Source organism: Trypanosoma grayi, assembly GCF_000691245.1.
Source record: "Trypanosoma grayi strain ANR4 Tgr_2067_V1, whole genome shotgun sequence".
Taxonomy (NCBI): Eukaryota; Euglenozoa; class Kinetoplastea; order Trypanosomatida; family Trypanosomatidae; genus Trypanosoma; species Trypanosoma grayi.
Window position 1 is genome coordinate 1 of NW_008827685.1, and position 965 is coordinate 965.

General features: G+C 61.5%; 1 protein-coding gene across 1 annotated transcript; it reads right to left on the bottom strand.

Moving 5' to 3' along the window:
- Nucleotides 1-356: 356 nt before the first annotated feature.
- On the bottom strand, nucleotides 357-731 carry DQ04_20671000 (hypothetical protein; the record flags this gene model as incomplete). Its single annotated transcript, XM_009317951.1, has 1 exon — nucleotides 357-731. One exon carries the CDS (start codon nucleotides 729-731, stop codon nucleotides 357-359), a length of 375 nt encoding a protein of 124 aa, XP_009316226.1.
- Between the last annotated feature and the right edge of the window lie 234 nt (nucleotides 732-965).

The following is a 965-nucleotide window of genomic DNA, read 5'->3' on the forward strand; positions in this document are numbered from 1 at the left end:
GCCTCGTGGCGCCGCACCGCCGCGCGGAGCTCCGCCGTCTGCTCCGCCGCTGTCGTGCAGCGCGCGACGAGGGCGAGTTTGGGCGCCAGCAGCAATCTGCAACGCCGCCCAGACAGCATCGCACCTACTAGCACGGTGTGTGAGAAAAGAGAGAGGGAAGCACGGCACACATGCAAAAGCAATAAGGTGTAGTGACCAATCTGCAGCACAGCGCCACAACCGCCAGAAGCAGAAGCAGCATCCAAAACGAAATAAAAACCAGAGTATGCCGTTATCCACACGGCAGAGCAACGGCACGCCGAATAAGGGAAACACCCAAGTCAGGAGTAGAAGTCAATGAAGCCATACAGACGGGCTCATGACAGCACCAGAGGGTCGCGGACCGGAAGACATTTGCTGCGGGCCCACCGCCGCACCTCGTCGTCCGACATGTGCTGCACCTGCTGCAGCTGCTTCCTCTGTGCCTCGAGACCGCGACCGTAGCGGCTGCGGTAGTACGTGCTGGCACGACGCGCGTGCAGCATCGCCTGCTTCGCCTTGTTGCAGTGAGCAGGGAGCCGCTCGAGCAACGCCGTCACTTCCTCTTCGCGCCGACTGCCCGCGCCGTGCGGCAGCACATCGTGCAGGACGCGTTGCACCGGCGTGACAGCCGGCAACGCAATGGGCTGGTGGCAGAAGGGCGAAAGCACAAGCACGCGACGCAACGCCAGCGCTGACGCACTCAGTGCCATCCAGCACGCCCAAGAACTAATAACCAACAACAAAAAAACACTGCCTGGACTACCTTCCACACACACACACACACACACACACACACACACACACACAGAGACACTGGCACTCACTGCAGTGGCACACCACGCGCACGCGGGGGTGGGGTGATGTGAGTGTCGTGCATGCACAAGAAAGAGGAAAGAAAAAGAGGCAACATGTGGCGCCGCACCCGCCCACCGCCGCTGCCGGAC